The sequence below is a fragment of the Populus euphratica genome, unplaced genomic scaffold (assembly GCF_000495115.2).
Source record: "Populus euphratica unplaced genomic scaffold, PopEup_1.0 scaffold40.1, whole genome shotgun sequence".
NCBI classification, from domain to species: Eukaryota; Viridiplantae; Streptophyta; class Magnoliopsida; order Malpighiales; family Salicaceae; genus Populus; species Populus euphratica.
The window spans coordinates 297,881-319,957 of NW_011499912.1; the positions used below are offsets into that span (position 1 = coordinate 297,881).

The 22,077-nt window shown below is 31.4% G+C and overlaps 1 protein-coding gene across 1 annotated transcript; it reads right to left on the reverse strand.

Moving 5' to 3' along the window:
- Nucleotides 1–4,468: 4,468 nt before the first annotated feature.
- On the reverse strand, nt 4,469–11,276 carry LOC105134057 (topless-related protein 1-like). The gene is made up of 25 exons (XM_011038309.1): nt 11,254–11,276; nt 10,915–11,011; nt 10,654–10,833; nt 10,416–10,529; nt 10,180–10,338; nt 9,779–9,956; nt 9,544–9,688; nt 9,350–9,420; nt 9,105–9,258; nt 8,901–9,010; nt 8,739–8,808; nt 8,581–8,654; nt 8,410–8,502; nt 8,237–8,332; nt 8,003–8,130; nt 7,690–7,924; nt 7,419–7,589; nt 7,202–7,345; nt 6,860–6,970; nt 6,553–6,732; nt 6,272–6,400; nt 6,106–6,201; nt 5,655–5,843; nt 5,151–5,317; nt 4,469–4,869 (listed from the first exon to the last, which is right to left on the reverse strand). Exons 1-25 carry the CDS (start codon nt 11,258–11,260, stop codon nt 4,659–4,661), a joined length of 3,309 nt encoding a protein of 1,102 aa, XP_011036611.1. The 5' UTR covers nt 11,261–11,276; the 3' UTR covers nt 4,469–4,658.
- Between the last annotated feature and the right edge of the window lie 10,801 nt (nt 11,277–22,077).

Consider the following 22,077-nt stretch of genomic DNA (forward strand, 5'->3'; position numbering starts at 1 on the left):
CTTAATCTATCTGCACAAGGCCAAATCTCTGGTCTTATCACTTCGTGGTGCAAGCAAACCAATAAATGATGATGATCTCATTGTTTGCATTCTACATGGCTTAGGATTTGAGTTTGATCCTATTGTTGCAACACTTAATGCTCATGATATGTTTCCTCCTCTTTAAGGCATGATTAACAAACTACGTGATTTTGAAATCAGGCTTCACAATGCAAAAATCACTTCATCCAATGTTGCCTTTTACATAACCAAAAACTATTCTCAGATAAAAACTCAAGGAAGCTCTAATATGCGTGATCGTCCTGGTGGCTATTCCAAAATGCAATTTCAGAGACGTAATAGAGATGCTTACAACACACGATCTGGTGATAATTCCTCTAGAACAAGACTATCTTTGTTCACCTGTATAGCTTGCAGCTCTTGTCATAAACGATGAGGCATCACCTGTTTTTGTTGTGGTGGTCCAAATCACAAAGTTGATGGTTGTTTTGCTTTAAATGATGAAGCTACACAATATAAAGTTTTTGCTGTTATTCAAGTAAAAGACAATGCAGAGGACAGTTGGTATCCTAATACCGGTGCCAACCAACATATGACATCAAATCCTAGTGAGGTGTAAAGTATTGATTCCTTCTCAAGGATACGAAGACAAAGCAAGTGATTCTTAAAGGTTCCATGGAAAATGGTTTATATCCCATCAATTTACAGTAGTTTCCAAATCATTCCTTCAGTTTCTTAGCAAATAAAATTCCAAGCAGCTTATGGCATACATGCCTTGGCCATCCTCATTCTCAAGTTATTAGTAGATTATTCCTACCATCATTGCATGGGAAAATCAATTTTTGTGAGAGCTGCATGTTGAGCAAGTCTGCAAAGCTGCTTTTTCATTCTCAACAATCTTATTCAACTTCCTTTTTGCATACATTACATATTGATGTTTGGGGACCTGTATCAATTCCCTCTTTTGATGGTTTTTTATTTTATTTTATTATTGTTGATGAATATTCTCGTTATATATGGTTGTATCCTATGGCTCGTAAATCTGATGTTGCAACTCTATTTCCTACATTCATTACACAAATGGAAAATCAGTTTCATACATCTATAAAAGTTGTTCAAAGTGATGGTGGTGGTGAATTCATTAACATGGTTCCGCATAATCACTTTGTAGCTCATGGTATAATCCATCAACTCTTATATACTAGGACACCAAAACAAAATGGTCTTGCTAAACGGCGACATCGTCATGTTGTTGACACAGGACAAACTCTAATGGCACATGCATTTGTTCCAACCAAATACTGGACAGCAGCATTTCGAACTGCTGTGTTTCTTATCAATCGCCTCTCATCTTCAGTTGTTAAGCATAAGTCTCCTCATAAGCTTGTATTCGAGTCTTCATCCCGTCTTGATTTTTTACGGATTTTTAGTTGTTCTTGTTACCTTTTATTGTCACATTTTGGCTATATTTTTGTTTTTTTTTTTATCATTGCCTCTTTTTTTTTATTTGTATGATATAAATAAATGATATCTTATTTAGTTGGTCAGTACTATAATCTAAGTTTTTAAACTTATAATTAAAAAGAAAAAACTTGCAAAGTCTAAATATTTTACTAGGAAAATAATAAATACTTGCAGTATAAGTAACTCGAGTATCTTTTTAGTTCCAATTAAAATAAACATGAATTCAAAAAACCATATAATATTTAATTATTACTGGAATTTCCACCAAGAAGTAGCAAGCGTTAAGTACACTCCAGCCAACCATATTCATTCTTTATTGGTGCCATTATTATTTTTAGATTAACGTGAGTGTCCGGGCCAGCTTGCGCGGACCACGACTAATCCCACGGGCCCTAAAGTTAACGACCATGTAAGCCTCCAGTGGCCATCATATGAGCAACCAAGGACTCGAACCTGAGACCACAGAGGGAGCAAACCCCTTAGTCCCAAGTTTTTACCACTTGGCCACCACCTAAATGGTTGGTTGGTGCAATTATTATTATTACATGTGGCCTCCTTTCAGATTGCAATTTTTAAAAATAAAGTAGAAAGATTTTAAATATTTATTCATCGACTTTCTTATTTTAAATTTTGGACTCGGTATTAAAAGAATACTTATTATACCAAACTAATATAAAGGATCTATCCCAGAGAATATTCAAGAAAAAAAATATTTAATATCAATTAACATAAAGTTAATTAAAAAATACTATTTATCATAAACAAAATCTAAATATTTTTTAAATTGTATATTACCCTACTAACAACAATATGTATATCCAATATCCTCACGCGTTGTCCCTAAAAAAAAAATATGATGATATTTTCAATTATATAGTGAAAAGATATTTTTAGATATCGAAAAAAATTATACATGCCGATCAAAGGTTATTAGTGCCTCCCACCTACTAGAGTATGCCTCACACATGCTAAATACTTTTTATTTATTTTATTTATTATTATTTTTTTTATTAAAAGACTTGATTGTCTTTAAATTGACTTGAAAATAACAAAAAAAAATCTATATTAAAAGGAAAAAAAAACCCTTAAGGCCGGTTTTAATTTGTTAAAAATATATAGGAAAACTTAATGTTGACGAGAGCTCTCTGGCAACCTTTGGATGTATAAGTTTTGGTGGCCTAATCAAGAATAATAATGGTTCTTGGCTAATTGGTTTTCCTGGTTATACTGGTGTATGATTTAATCTCTTTTTCCTGAGCTACTAGCTATCAAGTTTGGATTGCAGCTTGCTTGGGGATGAGGATCTGACTAAGATTATTTGTAATTCAAATTCCATGGACTCCCTCAAACTCATACAACAGAAATCCACATAGTTCCATGAATTTGGTGCTATCATTGTATGACAAAAAGCTTGTTATCAAGATCGTGGGAGATAATTATCCAGCATGCTCTAGCAGCCAATCCAATAATCTACCTTGACGAAGTAGCATCTATAAACATGGCTACCAGTAACCGAGGTGACCACACAGCTGAAGGTCAATTACCCCTTTGTAATTGTTCCTTCTTTCAATTTTCGGTCCCCTCTTTCTGGAAATTATCACCATTCAAAGGGAATATAAATTAAATGAAACAGAACAAAACAGTGATACGCTAAATCAAAATGAAAGGAGGGAGGATGGTATGCAGGCACTTGAGGCCAAATCGCAGGAGGACAACAGGTTGGTTCTCTAGAGGATCCCATGCATGGCTGTACGTATCAAGAGGGTGTAGCATGACCCTTAAAGAAAGAAACGAAAAACCTACATCACAGCTTAAGGAATACAGACATACCGTCAATCAAATCAATGCCCGCCCGGTCATCTCTATTTTCCCATCATGAGATTATCTATCTAGCAAGGGGAAATATCCAATATTGATATGAATAAATCTACTATAAATTAATTATTACCATTAGACCTCTCTAAAATAAACAATATATGAACACACGCACAATGGCAGCTGAAGAATTGTTCAATGCAAGTGTGAGGCCAGCAGCCTTACTATGACCTTGGTATATACTAAGAAAATACTGTATATTTATAAAGTATTCTCTTCGGGAAAGTTTTTTTTGGTTCAAGAGAAGATTATCTCATTTCCATTGTAACATATTACTTGATTCTCAATTTAGTCTCAAAGCAATATACTTTATCATTTTCGTCACCGATTCATCAAACATTTCTCAATTTAGTTCTTCCACCTAAAATCATATCGCCACTTTGTCTGAGAAAGCCAAATTCTCTTAAAAACAAGTTAATTTATTGCATAAAATTAGAAAAATAATATCCATTATTAACTGGAGTAGTTTAAAAATATTTGATAATCTTGGGATCCATTAGAGAGAAAAATTAGTTTAAAAACACAATTAATTTCCTTTCTTTTATACTTTAATTTTATCAACATAAATAAGGTCCGAGATCCTAAGTCAGGTTGATATGATATTCATTTTTTTTTAATAATTATAGATATCTAGATTAATTTATCTGTACTTTAATTAATTCTGCAGGATCTTAACTGAAATTAATTTATAATACTTGAACTGAACAAATTCAACTGACTTATTGCGGCGCCACTTAGGGTCATATGATATCCATTATTAACCTGAGTAGTTATGGTTAATTAGCCATGGAAAAAGTCAGACAGTGGTTGATTATGAAGGCTCATAGCGTATGTCCATCTCCCCATTTCCTGGTCTATGTTGGTTCCCGTATTGTAGCATGACTACCTTGAACTTTTGGGTGGACTAAATTTAACTTTATGGTTTAATATTTTATATTATGTATTGATTTTTGAAGTCAAACGTTAATTCCAAAAAAAAAAAATCATCCAACAATAATTCCAAAAAAAAAAAACATCCAACAATTCCCTTCTTCTGTCCATAGTTGGAAACATAAAGTGCTTGTTATGGCAATGCCGGTTCCATTGCTCATCTAGCTCCGGTCAGAAAGTAGACTGGTTTAACCATAAGCCTGTTAATAGAGACCATAGCTTACTGCAAAAGCTTACCGAGTTTTGAAATAAATTGCTATCACTTATTCATTCTATATGAAACATATGCATGAAAGAAAGCTTGCTATAAAAGGCTTACCAGGTTTCCTACATATTACATATAAGTTGCTTCTTAAACTGATTAAAATGAAACAAAGATATTGGTTTGTTCAGTCCATGTTCTGGGGTTTATCTAAAGGGGCAGCTGGAGGCGCGGGTGGCATGCTACTTGATGCTCCATTTTCAGCAGGTGGGGGCAAGCCCCATTTGCCCTCAGATTCAAGAGGCTCGAAAACTTGAATGCTTCCATCTGTCAGGCCTATGGAAAACTGATTAGGTTCTTGGGGATGTGCAGCAACTGCTAGTGGATACACTGAAGAACTGCAGAATATGAGTGAGAGAGTTATATTCGATCATACTACTAAGACAACCAAGAAGCGAATCTGCTCATATCCAAACGCAACAAGCTGCAGTGAAGGAGGTTGTAAGTGGAGTGGGAAAATCCCAATCAATTGCTTAAGTTATTATGCTAAACAAGAAGCAGTGGGAGCACAATTTAACGTAAAAGGAGATCAACAGAAATGTGATTCATATTGATGATGCAAGTTGTTGAAAAGACTGTTATCTACAAACACTTTGATAAAGCAACAAAAATAGAGTACCCGACATCTGATGGAAGGTAGGCATTTGGATTAATCTGGCATCTCACTTGAAGATTTGATGCACCAAATATGCGCAAAGTTCCATCCACGAAGCTGGCATAAACCAACTGGCTATCACAAGAGAATGTTGCATGGGAGATAGGTGCTGAAAATTCTCCAATGATCCACTGTAAATTTACCATAAAAGGTCAAAAATTTTGAAAAGAAAAATGGAGAAGGGAGAAGGGAGATGCTGAACCATGACTGTTCCCTTTAAGCACCAACTACCATCACCATCATGTTTGCCTATCAATCACTGTGTACTATAGAAGGAGGTCCTTGCAGTCCCCCAAAGAAATTGAGATCATTACAAATCCACCAATTTCATTTGGGGTGGAACACCATAGCACCCTATATGTTTTTTTTTTTTTTTTTAAGCTGCAGGGCTTTAGCTAAAACAATATGAATGAGCAAAATCAATAGGAATTCACATTTGGAGTGCTTTAACAGTGGAGATTAAAATACCTGTTTTAAGCATTCAAGTTTTGTTGTTTCATAAATGGCGAGCAGAGTCTCATGCACAACAAGCAAATGGATTTGATCTAGGTGGAATTGGACTTGGGTGCCTGAGATTGCTGGAGGTGTCCTTCCAGCTGGAATCTGCAAGACACAATTCTTTTTCCTTTCCCACCTATCAGTGCTCCACACCATAACCTGGGAAATGGTCAACGTATTCGTTAAGATACATATTGTAGATAGCACATTAAAGCAGATGAGACCCTACTATAATTTCTTGAGTAGGATGTTGTCACGCTGCCCTATGGCTGGGGCAGGATGAAATCTATCCTTTTCCAACGAGCAAATGCCCAGAAGCAATAGATAATACAGATATGAAGGAGGTTAGCATGACAGGATTCAATGACGAGAGTGCATAGAATTGGTAGTGTCAACATGGTATAAGAGATGAAATACCAACCTGAGCATCTGCACCTGAGGAAACAAGGGTATTCAGCACATTAGAGAAGGCAAGACCAGCGATTCTCTTAGAGTGACCCATAAGTTTGCTCTTGACCTGCATGAAGAAAGGAAATGATCAAATCCTAGTTTTGTTTTCCAAATGGAATTCTCAGGGACTATCATACCTCATCCACACGAACGTTATATATGTGTATTGTGGAATCATCCATTCCCACTGCAACAATATTGTTATCTTGAGGATGAAATGCAAGATACGTCGCTGCGGGTGGTGGAGGCATGAATGTTGTCATAGTCTGCAGTTGCCAATGAAACTTGTAAATAGCCGCCCAAATGAGGTAGCAGTTTGAAACAGTACCAAACAAAATTCAAAGCCACTTTTTCATATGTAAGAAAATAATTTTAAGAAAAAAGTACAGAGGAATTATTATCTTGTTTCAAAAATTACCTTGAAAGTCATTGTGTTGAACAAGGAAATTTTCCCTCCAGATGCTGACATGATGTAGGAATCATTCTTGGACAAAGCGAAACACGGCACAGCCTCTTCTGTTCTAGCATCAACTAGATCATTAGTCATTAAGACGCCAGATCCTGGTTGCACCAATTGAGGGGTAGCCTTGGTTGTTGCCTGGAACAAAAATGTTGCTAAGGTAATGAATTCATATTTTTAAGTGATGAACAAATTTATGGTGTAACTTGAACCAAATTTCATCTTAGACAGAAAAACATGCAGAAGAAATATGGGAACCTTATACCTTCCCACTCGAATTAAGGTCATTTCGAGGCCACTTCCAAAGTAAATGAATAGTATTTAATGCAAGTGCCAAGATGGCAGTGCCTGAATTTGTATAGACCAACCTCGCAATCTGCAATTTGATAGAGGAAAACCCAATAAGAACCTTCATTCTCTGGAAATTTGATGACAATGAACTATTCATAGATATTTTAGAGAAAACTTAAAACTATGTTCAAAACTTCCTGCTAGAGACACGCACACATGCATAACACAATTGTACTTGTTATCCTGTGCTCCATTGCTAAAAGACCGTAAATAAAAGTTTGGCCAACAACATACAAGCCGAGTGGCTCATTTTTACCTTATCTGTTTTAATGCGAGTGGAGAGCCTCAATGACTGAAGCTTGGAAGGATCATTAATCTCAGTGAGCTTCCATATCTTTGGTGGATGTACTTCTTCAGGCACCCTTGGTTTTACACCTTCTGAGCTTCTAGTGTCACCATTCTAGCAATTGCATCCATTGTATTTAGTTTGCATATCCAGCCAAGAAATGGAAGTGAAAGACAAAGTTACTGACCTTTATTGGTGCATCAGATGCAATTCCAACTCTTGAGGCAACCAGTGAATGGCTTTCAAATGTGCGCATCAAACAGAGACCATCAACTGTCGCCAAGATTTTGATTCTGTTATCATTAGCAGAAACAGCCAACAGGTTCCCTCCTTTATTGAATCGAATGCGTGGACTTGTCTTTGAATCAAAGAAATAAGAATATAAAACCAAGTTAAACCCATAGTAATTTTGCACAAAGACATGCAATTGACTGTGGTTTAAGAACAGGAAAGCTTACTGGTAGGCCTCCCTCTGCATCAATGGTTGTCCAAAGAGAAGGACTATCCATATCCCAGAATTTGATCAAGTAGTCATCACCAACAGCCAAGAATCTATTCTTGGTAGTATCAAATTGAACAACACCCAAAGAACGCTTGTGAAAGCCTTGGTAGGTTCTCTTTATAGTACCTTCATTTTCATTCCATTCCACCATGTGTGACCCCCCATCTTGATTGGTCCCGCATGAAAATAACCTAAATGTGTTCAGTGAAGAGACTGAATTTTCAGTTTGTCCTTAAAATATAAGTGGTATTGCAGTTATAATAAACTACCTTTTCCCATCAGCGCTATATGCCATCGTGGAGCATGATCGACCAGGAGCATCATAATCAACCCTAGACCCCATCATGTCATACAACCATGCCTTGATTTTTCCATCCACTGATGTTGAAAAGACAAACTAAGGTGTAAAAACACGAAACAATCAGCAAACTGTGTGAAAAGCCAGAGGAAGAAAAACTATGGCACGTGTCAGCAGAAAACGAGTATCCAACTTGAGTTCTTACATGAACAGTTTCCCTAGAATGGGGGCAGACAGAATGAACAGGAGCTTCATGACCCTTGAACGTATACAATTCAGCACCAGTGGCCACTTCCCACACCTAAAATTTGAAAAACTTAGTATGTACACTGAGAACACTGAATAACAATGTCACTAACAATCTGATAACAAGCTAACCCTGATGGTCTTGTCGTCACCGCAAGTAATGACCGCTGGTTGCTTGGGGTTGCAAAATGCTAGATCATTTACACTTCCAATATGAGCATCAATCTGGTAAAAAAGACAAATTATTTTCCTTGGAAACAATATAACAAAGTTGTGATCAAGGTAAACACAAACATGACTTACCTCTATATGATGCCGAATATCATGTCCACCATAATAAGTGTATATCTGTACCATATGCTTGGAATATGCAACCCCTGTTTGGTTGAATAATAACAGACTTTAATCATTGAAAACTTAAGTCATATGAAACTATCTGGTCCGTCATTTTCGAATCTTACCAAATAAAGAACCATCAGGACTCCATAATATGCGTTTAACTGAAACAGATGGGTCCTTGACTATAGATGCCTGAATTTGACCAAGATCAATATGGAATTAAGACACTCTGATGACTGAACTACAACCTTGCCAAATAATAAATTAGTTAGAAAGGAGCATACCTTCAATGCCATTGAACTTGCTCCAATATCCCATACCTGAAAACTTTTTGTCGCCAACTTCTCCCTAGAACTAACTTCCCACAAAGTAATGTCTCCGATACCAGTTCCAACTAAAAAGTCACCATAGAAATATCAGGTAACAAGCAGCTATTGGGAGAGAAAAAAAGTTTCCCTAGATTAAAGAGTCAAGAAACCTGAACTAACCCAGAAGTAGAGTTTGTTGGATAGGATGGAAGTCCATGCTTGTGGGAACTGAGCCTTGATTTAATGTCCGTGCCACAGTCTTGGGCAACTCTTCGGTCAAGTTAAAGGCCAAGCCATAATGACTTTGACCAGAACTATTTCCTGCCAACATTACCTGCAGGAAAAATACAGAACAAAGTATGTCGTTTTGACAGGAAACCAGCTATCAAAACCGTGTTTGTGTAGTTAGGGTTCAAACAACTTACCCTGTCCAAGGCCCCAGAAACTCTTGGTCTTGAAACATCAGAATCCCCAGGACCTTTTGGCATTGCTACACCTGGCACTCAAATGATGTTAAAAACCAACAATCTTACAGCCATTCCAAAAAGAAAAGAACGCACATGAATATACAATATTCACTCATAATTGTACAAAGAATCTGTTCCATGCACATTATAACCTGGATTTGGACCGATGAAATTTAATCCACCTCCAGGAACTACGGGGTGGGTTACAGTTGCAGGATTGGAGATCCATGCTGTTAAAGGTGTTTGAGCTGGTATTGGAACTGGTGCTGGAGCTGGAACAGGTGCAGGTTGGAATGACTGGTAGAAAGAAAATAATCGAGCAATGTAAGGAAATTCTGGTCAGCAACAGTGGGACATGATTGAAACAAAAGGAACCTAGTCATGTACCCCATTTGCAACTACTTGGAGAAAACCTTCAGACTTTGGTGCAGAAGCTATGAGGTGATTGCTCGCTGCTAGTTGGGGATATGCATGATTAGCATTTCTACAACTGTGATCAACAAAGAGTGTTCTTATATCAGGATTTTGCCCTGGATTACCACAAAGGGAATGCTGCCAGTTCAAGCTGTCATAATGCATACCAAAGATCAGTTTATCCTCTGAGGCAAACAAGGTTTGCTAGAGATTACAAAGAATAAGATTGCAGCAATCATATTCATTTGAATGGAAGAATAAGAACGAAGGAAATAACATCTTAAAAGCCACATATCAATTGGAAATAATAAGGGCATGGCAACCACTAAAGGCAGAAGAAAATCTCTCAATCATGCTATTAAAATCCTACTGACCTTTGGTTGATAAGCATTCGTAATCTTGAATTTTTTATGTTAGGATACTGCAGTTTGTCACGGAAAAGGGGATTTGACTCCATGAGCTTTTTCAGCTCAAGCAACATTATTGTTCTTGCTGACTTTGTATCTCTATAATTCGAGAGTTGATCATTTTCCCTGCATAAAGGTTCGATTACATCTCAGTCACCTGCTAAGATTAAAAACCTTAACTCGTCTTGTTCAACTATACATACCTAAAATTATCCAATGTAAGCAGCTGAGTAATTTCTTTGAACAAGTCTTCATTAAAAGAGGCAAAAACTTTGAGATCCTTCATGAGGATATCTACAGCCTTGGTCCGGTCAAGCCTATCAAATAAAAGCATTTAAGAGCAGCAAATGCAATAAAAATGCAAACCACGAGACTGACTCGATAACAAACTGCCTGAAGTAGATCATGAAAACCAAACACGTATAAGATTCACAAGCTTACTTATCCAATGCTTCCAGATACTTTTGCTTGCGAATTTCAAAAAATATCTTCATCGAATATCGGTTATCATCCACTTTGGTAAACCCAGAAAGATACTTCTCAACCTCATCCCAGTCGCCGCCCAACACAAGCTCCTCAAAGTACTTTGCATTAAAGAACAACCCTGATTCCTGCTCGAGCCTAATCGAATAAAGAAACAAATCCTTTGTAAACAAATAAATAACTTAACCAGAAACCAGGTATTGACAAGAAATTTTTTACTTGTGAGCAGTTTCTTTGAACTTTTCTTCATCAAGAAACTGCAAAATTAAAAAGATAAGGTCTCGGCTGAGCGAAGACGTCATTACAGCAGCCAGTTCTGATCTACAAAACAACCAAAAATCAACCATTATCAACAAAAAAACAATATAGACTACATAATCATATTAAACTACACACATAAAATGAAAAAAAGAAAGAAGAAGCAAACAGGGAAGCAAGAAAATGGCCTCATTTTCAGTCCCAAGAAAAGTTCCCAGCATTTACTTATGAACAATAATGGAATTTACATCAGAGTTTAATAGAGAAGCAAAGCGAAAACTCAAAAGAATTTGAGGTTACCAAGCATAAAAACCTCAAGAACATCAAAGAACAAGAAAGAATTGCATGCTTTTTCAGCAAAAAACAACTGTGAAAGTTGGAGAAAATTAGGGTTTTCACTGATTAGAAACAGTAAAGTAGCTTTGACCCAATAAAATTAAATTAAAGATGCTCTAAAATAGACTAAAGAGTTCAGACCCAAAAAACAAAAGAAACAAAAGGGAACTATTTACCATACTAACAAAGGTAAAAACAGGGCATAAATTCACCTTTAAAACAGAAAGAACTGAAAGAAACAGAGCACTCTAGCTCTCTAAAACAAACTCTCTCTCTCCCCCCCTCTCTCTCTATCTCTGAGCTCTAATTCCTATAAGATGCTGCTTCTTTGAGTTTTGAAGTGACTAAAGCAAAGTGAAATATATATAATAATGGCGGTCCTCGAGGTATAAGCATGAGGACTTATCAAGACTTGTTTTTGATAAGTTGCGTAGGTTATATAAGGCACAGAAGTGGGTACCACTAGAGAAACCTCAGCCGACAAATGTCTTCACTTTGTCAAAGTAGACAGTGACGGTTGTGGTGCGTGTATCTGCCCTTGCCTGCATTTTTTAGCAAGTGAATAACACTCTCTTGCGCGGAAAAATCGTTGTTTTTCAATCATTTGCCAAATTTTAGAGATTGTTTATTGTTGTTAATTATATCATGTGAAATTGTTTTTGTGTTATAATTTATTTTTTAAATGTCTTTTAAATTTATTTTTAAAAAAATATATTAAATTAATATTTTTTTATTTTTAGAAAGTTTTGATATGCCCGTAACAAAAATAAAAAATTTAAATAATATATTTTAATATATTTTTAATTAAAAAATATTATGTATCACAGTATTATATATACATTTAATAATTATAATAATTTCAAAATTTGGCAAGTTTTACTAGGCATAAGGATTTTGTCCGGTCGGTGAATTACATAGAGAAATTATATGCAATTCAGCTGGAATTATCAATATTTATTATATATAATAAATAGATACAAGAAGAATTAAGAAAATAATTTATAAAAATAAGAGAGATAATCTTTCTTTCTTTTTTTATTGTGAGAACATGTATGATCTTCTCTTCTCTTCTCTACCTCTCTCTTATTATATAAATATTAATAATTACAGTTTGAATATTATAAAAGAATTTAACCTGGAGTTTTATTTTATTGTTTTTTTCAATTATTTATAAAAATTGGAGATTGTTTATTGGTGCTTTTAATAATATGCTTGCAGTAGTTAACAAGCATGGTAAGTTTTTTGGTGTGCGGTGAATTATTAGAGTTTTCTTAATTTTGTTTGGTATATCATTTGCCAAATTTGGACAGCATTCACTGTTAAAAATAATTTCTTACCGTTTTTCAATTTTAGTGATATCGTAAATGAGAGCCTGTTTGGAAGTGTGGTTGCTGTTGCTTTTCAAATAGCTTTTCGTGCTAAAATGCATGTCAACGATGTTTTCTTATTTTTTAAAAATCATTTTTGACATCAGCACATCAAAATGATTTGAAAACATTAAAAACATATTAATTTGAAGTTAATAAAAAAATAAAAAAATTTCAAATTTTTTCAAAAGCACTTTTGAAACGCAGAAACAAACAGGCTCTTACCGATTGAAGAGGCACCTTCTAACATTTACTATAAATTGCTAAATAAGATGGAAATTATTTAAAAATAAAATCTGTACGACTGGCGTGCATATGTTGGGTGATGTGCATTTAGCTCTTTGTTCTTTTAGGAAAAAAAAAATCTTGTTATATCAAATTGAGTGAGATAAAATGTGACCTGATTGATATTGAAATAAAAATAAAATAGAATAAAAACACAGCTCCTAGAGTTTAGAATATACATTTTTTAATAAAATTATTTTTAAAAACACCATGTTCATTAAAATCAAACAAGTAATAGTGATAAAAAATATGTATAGATATAGTTTGTGATTATTCATATTTCAATTCAAAATTAAAAATATTATCAACACTTGATTGGGCGTGGATTTTAAAAATCTAAATCCAACTTGATTAGGTTTTAGATATTCATAACTTGACTATATTATATAACCATAAAAATAAAAATAAACAAAAATAAAAATAAACTGATTTATTGCTACTAGGTTTATTGTTGTTTATACTGCTTAAAAAGATTACATGAACTCAAACCACCTCACATGTAAAAAAGCATCATAATAAACATAAATAAGAAATTGAAAGTGACCCAATTTTTTATTTTTCTTGGAATTCACCAACACCAATTAAATTTTTAAAAATGAAAAAAATAGACAAAACGAGGTTATTCCTTGAAAAAAAATATTTTTTAGTAGCAAACCAAAGACAATAATAAACTTTAAAAATGAAAATTTAAACAATAATATATTTGCTATGTAAGAGCCGCGATATACAATATTTTGGTGTCGGAGAAATTAAGATTGTTAGGAACAAGATTTGCCACTACTTGATTTGTTGCTAGATTTATTGTTGTTGTCGTCGTTTAAGAGGTTGTGTTATTGCTAAAGAAGAAAGTGAAATGAGCAATATAAAAGTTGGAGAGGAGAGGAGACTCGAGAGGCTAGAGATGAGAATGTGCCACGAAATCCTGAATTTTCTATTTATACATGCTTGGTGTAAGTATAATCTTTTAAAATTTTAAGAATATTTATGTAGTTTGAGTTAGGTTTAGGTATGGTAGAACAATATCTATATATTACCTAAATCTAGTTTTTTGATTTTGAGCACTACCTGAATCGACCTAAATCTTAATAAATAAATAAATAAAAACTCATATACATTTAGGTTAGTTTCTATTGGTTAAAATTATCATCTTCACAAACAATGTTTTTTCTATATTAATAGTTAAGCCTAATAAAAAGTTTAATATTTATTAAATATTTTATAATTTATGGTATGAACGTATCTTTAAATTTAAGAAGAATTGTATTATATTATATTTTTATTTTATTTAAACAACAAGGTATCTTTGATATTATTTGTATTCACATAAGATTAAGTCATTTTTAGTCAAAGTTAAGACTAGATTGATATATTCACCAAAAATTATTTTCCTATGACATGGTCTAGAATTGCAATATTTTACGATGACATTAGGATTGAATTCAATGGCCAATTAAAAGGTTTTTTTTGTAAAAAAAAAATATAGTTCCATGAAATTTTTGAGAAAATGACACATATTAAAAAAATAATTGAAAAATAACATAGTTTAAACACAATAGTATTTCTAAATATTAGTTTTATAAATGTCATTGTCTAGTAAAAAAAAAATACATGTCTCGTATAAATTAACTAATGTATACAAAAATCCACATAAAATTTTATAAAAAATCAATAATAAAAATAAGATTTAAAATCCAACGATTAAGAAATAAGATGAGAGACAAATTAAAAGCATCAGTGAATATAAATCAAGGAAGAAAAAGAAGAGAAATAAATAATAGGTCACCAAAGACACATCAAAACTCTATTTTTGACACACACAACACTATTATAAATAGTTTAACAAGACAATTCTAATCACATTATGAAAAATTACTAGATAAGGTAGCAATTAATCAGGTTTTTTGTTTGATATTAATTTGGATTAAATTATTTTAAGATTTGGTTAACCCTGAATAAAATTATCAATTAATTATGATTATGTTTGATTATCTTTTAATGTGTGATTTAAATTATTTTTTTGAGAGTTTTCTAGTAATATATCTAAAATAAAGCCATGGTGGATTTCTGGTTACCCATTATTTCTCTTCTTTATTTTTTTAATCATTTCTCACTTATATCATATAAGTTTATCTCTAGTTTTATTTCTTAACCATTTTTTGTTAGAAATAATTTTTTATTTTTTTTTCAATTTTTTTACCAACTTTGTAAGAATGGTAAAATATCCCGATTAAATTAAAATTTAAAAGATGGATGAAAAACAAAAGAAAAGTTAATGATGCTACTCTAACAAGAAAATGCACGTGTCACGTGTGTGAAGACGCGCTCCAGGGTGCCGTAGAGCGAGAGAATACAGAAGGGAACACCTTCGTCAGTGCATGTATGACTCTATCTGACGTAACGACAAATTAAAAGCCATTATACTGTCCAAAGTGTCCTCTAGTGGCTGACGTGACGACTCATAATTCTGCTCGTACGCTTAATTCTTGCTTCCTTGACAGTTCGAGGTTCAGAACTTTCCTGCCTCCTTGTGTTTCTAACTACCTGTCAGCTTGACAAGATGGCACGTGGTTCGCATCAAAACAAAAGTCTTAAAGAATTGTCTTTTTTGCAAATCTACTTTTTTAAAAGAAAATATAAGATGAGTTTTTCAAATTTGTAAACGTGACATGTTTTTAAAAACCATCCTTTTAATTGAAAAAATAATAATGGTATATTTCATAGTTATTAAATCTAGTATTATTTGATGAATCAATCCTGTAGCTTGTTGATTTTGAATATAATTTAGGTTAGATTTTATTTGAAATTAATTTTGTTTTTCAAAATAGATATCACAAAACTTGAATGAAAAGTCAATTTTAATAATAATTTTATTATTTTTATTCAATGATTTTATTTAAAAAATTAAAATATCATTATTTTGTTAATAATTGAAGTTTACTCAACAAATTCTTCACCCAAATGGAGTATAGTATCGATGATATATTCTGGAATTTATTTGAAAAAATGTTAGTGGCGAAATGTGTAAGCTGGCTCCATTGCAAAGAAGCTAAAGTTGTGGCTGGTGCCGTCCAGATAATTTCCCTTTTCCTTTGTGATTCAACAAAAGATAATCCTCTAACCTCCTTTATCCCTCTATTGTTTAAATCATAGTTATTATATTTATATTGGTTTTGCGGGTCAATTTAAAATTTAATTAATTTAATAGTTGGATTGATTCAAATAAAATAAAGAATTAACAAGAGAAAAAACAATAAAATCTAGTTAATTCATATTTTGAACAACTCGATAAAACTCAATAAAAACTTTCTTTTTGAAATATATTTTTTTTCTAGTCAAAAATCTTTTTTTATATAATTTGGAGTTGGTTATTAATCTTTGTCAAGGTTCACTATATAAATACTAGAAAAATATTTTATTTTTTTGATGTAAAATTTAAAATTCTTTAATATATATACTTTATATTCACATGAAAAAATTATTTTTTTAATATGAAAAAAATCAAATACTGTAACTTAAAAGAATAATATAGTATTTTTTTAATATGGAATAAAAAATATTTTGAAATAATTTTTTAAATTATATTATTTATAACATGTATAATTGTGAATTATTTTTTAATTTTTTATATAAAATATTAAAACTTTAAATATATATTTTTAATTTTTTAGAATTGATCCAGTTAATTCAAATTAACTTAACTTGGTATAATTCAAGACCTATTTGAGTCAATTTTAAATGAAATTTGATAACTATGATTTAAATTATTGTTTTGTTGAAAGGAAGTTATCCTTTATCACCATGACATGAAATTTATTAAATTAATAATATTTTAATGAATTAAAAATTTCCTATTAAAAGATGAATGTAACAAAAAAAAATTAAATGGTTTTTAATTTTCTACAAAGTATAAAATTTTTTATGATGTTTGAAAAATAATTAGTGATATTTTATTAGTTATTTTTAAATTTTTATTGAAGAAAAAAATAAACAAAGAGAAAATAAAAATTAAAACTCATGACCCATCAAAAATAAGAAAATATATCCATCTAAATTTTCTCTTTTATGGTTGTATCTATTTTTTTTTAAAAATAAATTTAAAAAATAATTAATCAGATATAATAAGTTCGTGAACAGTATAAAAATTCTCAAAGTCTTTGCTTGAGCTATTTTTTTTTTTTGCGAGGAAGGGCACTTCTCTTGAGATTTCTTTACGATTAGCAATCACAAATAAATTCGGGTCTTAACTTGAAAATAGGAATAGATCAACTGCTGTTTTAGGAAAATTGAAAAAATAAATAATAATTAATTTTCACCTCCAATAAGAGAATTATTAGTGGCTTTCAATTCTTTGATTTTCTACCTTCTAATTTTACTAAAAAAATTATTAAAAAAATACAATGTTATTATATATATATATAAATATTATTTTTATTTTTTTATATTAATATATTAAAAGCATATAAAAAACATAAACAAACATAAATTTAATTTTTTAAAAATAAAAAATAAAAAATAAAAATAAAATTTTAAAAATAAAAAAATTATACGATAGATATTTAATATAAAATTGAGTTAATTTGAGATGAGAATACGTGATTAATTAATTTTAAATCATGCTCGTGTGACTTTCATACTTTAAATCTTATTTTCAATCTCAGCTTCAAATCTGTGTGCAAGTTAATTTTGATAAATGATTTTTATACTTTACATTTAAAGTCTTGTATTATACGAAGAAAAATATGATGGAATTATGCCGAACTCATGTTGACGGCTGAAAGCTGCGTTTGGACAGTGGAAGTCCTGTATTATACTTTACATTTGACGGCTGAAAGCTGCGTTTGGACAGTGAGCAAGCTCATTGGCCCATCGATTTCTAGCTAATCGTGGGCTCGAGACACGGAAAAGCTCCATGCACGTGGAAGCTGAGATTTGATGGGAAAGCCTATGGTCGTGGAAGGAAAGTTGGTCTGTCAAATCTCAAATCGAGACAGATCCCCGCTTCTGATGCCAACAGCTGGAAAATTCAATTATCTCTTTCATCTCAAGGTTTTCCTCCTTCGAGGAACAATGATGCTGCTGGGGCAATCTTCGTAAACTGCACAGCAGTACATGGATTTATTTTATGTTATATTGCTTCTGCATTACAAAACCGAAGTTTTGTTTAGTGCTCTAATTATATTTTTATTTTTGAACTTAATATTATTTTTTATATCATTTTAATATATTTATGTTAAAAATGATTTTTAAAAAAATTAAAACTATAGTGTTTTAAATATAAAATATTAAAAAAAACAATTTACAGTAGACTCTCATTAGTTAAATTAAAATGCGTGTTCATAACACAAACAAACCCAATCAACCGCTATAACTCTATAACACCAAGAAACCCTAACCTCATATTTTCCAATATCATGTTCTTTGTCTAGAAATCCTCAAGCAACTTCATGGATTATCACGATTTGCAGGGGAAGTTAACAAAATTACAATCGATTGATGCATTAAGATGGTGTTGTATTCACGGTTAGCATGGGAAATCTGAGAAAAAAAGAAGCGTAGACTTTATTATTATTTTTTATTGATCTTTCTAATGATTTTGGACCCACCACCACCTCACCTCGAACAATGTTTTTGTTTGAATCATGTGTGGTAGGTTTTCAATTTCTTCAATGAACCTTAATTCACATTTTGGGCAAGTTGCTGAGTCTTTTCTCCACGCCTGAACGAAACAGCTGCATCTAAAGAGCACCAATTCGACGGCGTAGTTGGAGAAGACATCAAATTGAACAAAACCCACATTTTGTTTTGGGTTAGATTTGAAAGATTGATGCTTTCCAGTGTTAGAAACAGGGGTGGCTACTGGAGTGATCGGTTTGATTTTTTTTTTTAATTAATATGATTTAAATAAATTATCAGTGAATGAAAAATTAATGTTAGAATTTTTTTTATTTTTTTACTCAAATAAATCCTTTAGCTTTCTAGATTTAATTTTTAATTTATAGTAATCAATCAAATGGTAAGATTTGATTTTTATTAATTTGTTAATATTTTAACTTTTAAAATTTATTATATAAAAAGAGAAGGATGAATAAAAAGATTCTAACTTGCGCGTTTTTTTTTAAAATTTTTAATTTTTTTTTTGTTTTTTTATGCTTTAATTTTTTTTGGAGTGTGTTTTATTTTTTATGCTTTAATTTTTTTTGGAGTGTAATTGTAATTTTTTAAAAGTATTTTTCATGTCAAAATACATTAAAATAATATTTTTTTTATTTTGTAAAAATTATTTTTAAGATTAATGCATAAAAAAATAAAAAAAATATATAAAAAAATAATTTATTTTCATATAAGAGCTGTTATTGAATATTATATATTTTTATTATTTATACATACACTAAAAGTGCCGATGGAGAGATTGGATGGAAGCCATTGATTTTAAAAATGTATTTTTAACATCAACATCGGCGGGAAATCCAAGATCATAAAAATAATTTAAAATAAAAAACAAAATAAAATTTAAAAACATTTTTTAAAATCTAAAAACAAACACTATAATAACTTGTATACATAGATGTAATATAGATGCACACAAATTCAATACGAACTATAATATAGATGCACACAAATTCAATACGAATGATTTAATTAAAGCTCAATTGAAAACACAATTAATTTTATATGCGAAAACTGATTAGAGTATGTGTATCCTTACCATTAAATAAGAAATAATAATTCTTATAAATTCTAAAACTCAAGTTTTTTAAATGGCTTCCGAGTTATTTGCTGGCATGCGGTCAAAATTCCCCAGTGTAATGCTGTAATAACTTGGGCCGAACATTCACTAAGTATTCTGCTCATGTTGTTGGGCCAGAATGACCTTTCTAGACAGACCTAGAACGCTTGCACAGATCTTAAACTGAAAATTATGCTCTGTATAATTTTCAAATTTACTTTCCTAAGCCTGGCTGTAGGGAATCCATTAAAGCCCATGTTCTTACAGCCCAGATGAAACATATAGCAAATCTCACCTGTCTAGTTCGGATTCAACCACAGAAGTGATGACCTCATCAAGCAGGAGCTTCGAGTTGAGGATGGAAAAAAAAACATAGTTGTCAAGTAGGACCAAATTTGTGACCTTTGGTGTGATTTGAATTGAGTTCTAAAATGGTTTGGAAAGGATATTTAGACATTAAAACTTGATTGATAATAAGATAAAACTCGGTTTAAGCTTGATTTATTAATTTTAAGAATTTTTTTTATAAAAATAACAATATTATTTTAATAAAAATAATTAACTCTGTGTTGGTTAATGATCGAATAACTTTTATTAAAAAAAACAAATCAGTATCATTGTCAGAATTTCAAGAATACATGGAGATAGTTCCAATGCTATAATTCAAAATTTAAATTCATCAAAAACCACAATAAAATAATTTATTTTTTATCCAAACACACTATTTTAGATATTCATTAAAAACATATTGGCTATCAAAACTTGACAAGAAAATATCTTTATGTCTAGAGATCTTCACTTAGTTTCTGTAGGATGATATCAGATATTAAATGATGATGAGGTGTTGAATTTTGCTTCCAAGAACATAAATTCTTTTATATAATGGGGAGTTTTATGCCTTGGAGCAGTAGAGATATTGCGAATGCGTTGTCGATGTGGTGGATTCCAGCTTCCAACCTCAAGGCTTACCGACAGCCAAGATTTTGACAGGTGTAGATTTGCCTCTTAACTTTAGTTTGGCTTGGTCTGTAAAACAGAGGAAGTGTAAGCATAGACATCGCATAGACATGTACGTGTGAGTGTCTTTCGGCAAAATAATAGCTCGTTTAGAAACACGAGTAAATTTATATTTTTTAAAAATTTAATTTTTTTGCCTCTTAACTTTAGTTTGGCTTGGTCTGTAAAACAGAGGAAGTGTAAGCATAGACATGTACGTGCGAGTGTCTTTCGGCAAAATAATAGCTAACACGAGTCAATTTATATTTTTAAAAAATTTAATTTTTAATTTTATATATTTTAGATTGTAGCAATATATTGATTAAAAAATATTTTTTAGATCAACAAAATATTATTTTAATATAAAAAATATTTTAAAAAACAACCATAACTATATACACTTTTAAATCTTTTTATTTATACATAATTATAAGATTATTTTTATTATTACTTTGGACTGAAATTTAAAAATAAATCATGCCATGGATTTTTTATGAACACTCCAGTTTGAGTGTTACTTGAGATTGTGTAAACTGTATTCACTCTAGGAAAAAAAATATATTGAAAAAAAAAGAGGAAACGTGAAACTAAGAAAAATAAGTATACTATTTGAAAGTGAATTTTATTTTATTAGACATTCATGTTTTTTTTTTCCCATTGTTTTATAAACTATAAAACAATAAAAAAATGTTGGTTTTAAATTTATTCACAATCAAAACGAGGGCCTCGTTTGGTCCCTTTTTTTTAGTAGGAGCATGAAATTATTTTCGGACTATAATGTATTTGTATTATCTTGTTCCTCCATTATAATTTCTTAACTTTTTATTTTTAATTTGTTTTTTAAAATATTTTTTTTAGAAATATATTAAAATAATATTTTTATTTTTAAAAAATATTTTTAATATCAACATATCAAAATAATTTAAAAAATATAAAAAAATTAATTTAAACAAAAAAATTCCAATATTTTCATAAACAACATGTAAAAGGACATATGCTATGCTAGTAGAGTGGTATATGTTAAAAAAAAAATTATGTTTATTTAGGATTGATACCTTTTTTTGAGACTTAAAATAATATTTTTTTCAATTTAAAAAATTCATCTGGTTAAGGTCGGGTGGTAACCGGTTCAAGACCGGGTTTTTTTTTTATCCGGGTTTACCCTACGAGCCAGGCGGTGTCTTACAATTAAGCATGGGATGCCGAGGTTTTTTTTTTTTTTTTTTTCTTGGAGGAAGTTTCTGGCACAACATGAAGAATTTGCATAGCGTGTCTAAAACCGGACGTGGCACTCTCTGAATGAACGATACTTGTCTTTCAATGGACCCCACGACGTTTTCTATAACAATTGTCTTATCACATATCATCTAAGAGGACTTATCAGTTATTAAATTATGTACTTATCATCTCGTA